Source organism: Plasmodium gallinaceum (assembly GCF_900005855.1).
Source record: "Plasmodium gallinaceum strain 8A genome assembly, contig: PGAL8A_v1_87, whole genome shotgun sequence".
Taxonomy (NCBI): Eukaryota; Apicomplexa; class Aconoidasida; order Haemosporida; family Plasmodiidae; genus Plasmodium; species Plasmodium gallinaceum.
Genome location: NW_021628251.1, coordinates 1855714 through 1859626, shown reverse-complemented (window position 1 = coordinate 1859626; position 3913 = coordinate 1855714). Strand labels below are relative to the sequence as shown.

Here is a 3913-nt window from a genome sequence, read left to right as displayed (position 1 = left end):
ATATTTAAAATTTTTTTTTTTTTTTTTTTTTTTTTTTTTAAAATTCATTATTACTATTAAATTAATATATTTAAAATAATAAAAAAAAAAAGTTTATTCTAATCAAGAATATGCTAAATACATATAATATTTATAGTTGCAAATTTGACAAATCTAGGAATGTGATTATTTACAAATTAAATAAAAATTCACTGAAAAAAAATATATTTATATGTAATAATAATATACATAATGTGTCTAAATATATATTTGTATAATACCATTAAAGTGCCTTTTCAAAAATACAAACATTAATTACTGATTTATTAAAATTATATAAATTAAATTTTTTTATTATATTTTTTAAAAAAATAATTATCTTAAATTTATTTTTTTTTTGAATATTTAGTTATAAACGATGAAAAAGAATATTATATACATATATATATCAAAGTTAAAAGAATATAATAAAATGACTAAAAATAGTGCACACACATTTTATTTTCATATTTCTTAATAAACTACATCACATTGTTCTCTCTAATAATTTTGTTTTGTTTTTTAACATATAAACTACTTAAGTAATAAAGTGTTTGCAGTTTCTATAATATAGAAAAATATATCCTATAAGGTATTTTTATCTTTCTGTTTAAACTTTTTTCTTTTTATTACTACTAAAATAATATAAGGGGGAAATAATTAATTATTAATGTATAACTATTCCTATATTTCAATAAAATTTACTACTATATGTTATGTATAACATTACGAACATAATTTCTTCTATTACTTTTACATAGACTTCTAAAAACATGCAAAAAAATTATTTTCTTTTTACATATGTATTCTTTAAATATTAACAAACTGTTTATGCTCTATTTTTTCATTTATCTTAATTAATACTTAAATTTAAAAATTTGTATGCTTTTGTGTATATGTCATTTATGATATTTGTAAAAATATTATAAAAGTATTTATGTATATTTTGTAAATAAATGATAATAAAAAACATATGATTACAAAATATTTTTTTTATAGATATTTAAAACGACATAAAAATTGTGTAAAAATAAAACATAAAAATAAACTAATCAAATTAATCACCCACAATAAAATTTAATATATTTTAATAATTTTAAATTTTAGGAGATATACAGAATTTCCTATATAAATAAAAATAATAATAACAAAAACACATTTATGTTTTTTTTTTTTACATTATTATATTATGAATTCATCACTTTCATATAAATAGTAAAAAAAAAAAAAATAGGAGAAAAAAAAATGTATTTAAAATTTTAAACAAAAAAAACTAGTTATGTGATAATTTTTGTTTTTATTCACAATAGTTGTGCAAAAAGAGATATATATATATACATTAATAAAACTTCTTATAATTTTATTTGAAATACTTAATCTATTAGTTTAAATTATTAAATATATCATTTTTTACGCTATAAACACTTATTAAAATTACTAATAATTATTATAAAAATATATTATTTATCAATTTGATAATATTATTTAGTATAAAAAAAAATATTAAAGAAATATATATATATTATTAGTTAAAAATTAATGTACATCTTGGAAAATTGTGTATTTTTCAGGTTTTTGTAAATATATTTTTTCTAAGCCTTTTTGTTATATTTTTGGAAAATATATAAATATATATATATATATATATATATATATATATATATATATATATATATATATATATATAAAGAAATAGAAAGAAAAATTAAAATAATTATTAAGAAAAAAAAAAAGAAAAAAAAGCAGTTACTGTTTTTGTTTTACCTTCTTTCATTTTAATTTACTCATGTGAATCTATAAAATTTAATTATTTTAATATAGCAATAAATGATTTGAAAATTATGATAAACGTAGAAATTGAAGAAAAAATATACAATATTAAAATTTTATAATTTTTAAGAGTGAAATAAAACTATATTAAATTACATAATATTACTCTTAAAAAAAAAAAATATTTACATTTTAAAAATTATTAATGCAGAAATATCAAATGTATATAATTATATATTAATGTAACTATCTCTTAATTATTATTTTTTTTTTTTTAAGTATGTCACGGTATTATTCATTTATAATTATATTTTTTAACGTTCTAAATGAAGTTATTTTTGTAAAATCAATAAAAATGAACCAATTGCCTTTTAAATTAAATGAAAGAATAACGATCAAACATCTTCAAATTTTACATTTGTATTCCTTAAATTATAAACAGCACAAAATATACACCTATATAAAACGTCCATTATTACACATTAATCAAAGAAAATTAAGTTACTTAAAAAGTAATAAGAATATTTATTCTAAATATTATAATAATGAACCAATTTACAGTACTTATAACCCAATTTTAAATTATGATGTTTTAGATTTGATAAAAGTATATGGAAGGCTAGCTGAACATTCTAATTATGAATCATTAAATATAATTATAAATGTAAATGGAGAGAAAAAAAAAAAATATAGTGATTTATTTAAAAATTTCTTTTTCTTTTTTAAAAATAATGACCATAATAATTATAATAAAGTTTTATGGTTTGATCATTTTTCAAAATATGGTAAAATGAATTTTACAGATTTTAAAAATTCTTTATTAAAATTAAGATTTAAATGGCCAAAAGATTCATTATTTCCAACATATAATATTTTTTTATTTGAAAAAGGTTTAAGTAAAAATATGGATTCCCCATTGATAAGAAAAAAAGTAGAAAAATATATTCAGCATCAAGAAATAAATGAAGACGTTTTAAAAAGTTGTTTTTATTGCTTCTCATCAGGTAAGGAATATATAACTGCTGATGATATTTTAAACACATTCAATGAATGGAAAGAGAACGATAAAAAAAAAAAGAAAGATGATAAAAAAAAATCATTCTCCTTTTTTAAAAAATATAATAATACTAATGATTCAATAGATTGGTTTACTTTTAAGAATAATATAGATTTATGTACAATTAAACTACATGAATCTAAAAAGTAATTTTATTAATTCTTAGTTTTTTCTTTTTTTTTTTTTTGATAAATAAATGTATCTCACTTATATATATATGTGTAAAAGAAATTTAAAACACTAAGAACAATTTTTACTAAAATACATACATTTCCTATTTTTAGTTTAGCAAGTTTTATTAAATATAACAACATTTTATAACATCATAAAATTTTGTTATTAATTTCATTATTCATACATATTTATTAAATACAAAAACTTAATTTATTTAATACTCTCATTTTTATTTGATGTCTATTTGTTTTAAATAAAATATATTTTTTTTTTCATTTTTTAATCATATTTATTTCGTGTAATTTCTAGATATATGTTTTATATTTATACATAAAATATATATAATCATTTAAATTTTTTTTTAATATAAATTTAATTTTTTTTGTTTAATTTTTAATAAATTTTTTTTCATTAATATAACACATAAAATGGAAAATACACATGTATAGATATTTATTCGTAAAAAAAAAAAAAAAAGAATTAATAATAAAATTCATATGTATTTTTAGTGTTATTGACATTTTTACTTTAATTTTTCATAATTTAAAACAAATACTTGTATAAATAGATAAAGATTTCTAAATAAAATAAAGTATAAATAATGATAATTATGTACTTATGTAAAGTTTAACTAAATGAAACTAAAAAAAAAAAAAAAAATAATAACAATAATAAAATTAATAATGTATAAAAATCCAATATATTTTTAGCTATTTACAAAGCATATTAAAAAATATATGAATTTGAACTAATCAAGCAGTTAAAATAAAAAAAAGTCAGTAATATTTCTGAGCAATAAAAATTGTCTACCATTTAAAAAAAATAAGGATTTAAATTAAAAATTTTTCATGATTTTAGTAATTTAAAAAAAAAAATAAATAAATAAATAAATAA

The 3913-nt window shown here is 15.0% G+C and overlaps 1 protein-coding gene across 1 annotated transcript; it reads left to right on the top strand.

Moving 5' to 3' along the window:
- Positions 1-2068: 2068 nt before the first annotated feature.
- Positions 2069-2995, top strand: PGAL8A_00316700 (conserved Plasmodium protein, unknown function; the record flags this gene model as incomplete). The annotated part of the gene is made up of 1 exon (XM_028672183.1): positions 2069-2995. One exon carries the CDS (start codon positions 2069-2071, stop codon positions 2993-2995), a length of 927 nt encoding a protein of 308 aa, XP_028528762.1.
- Positions 2996-3913: the final 918 nt, after the last annotated feature.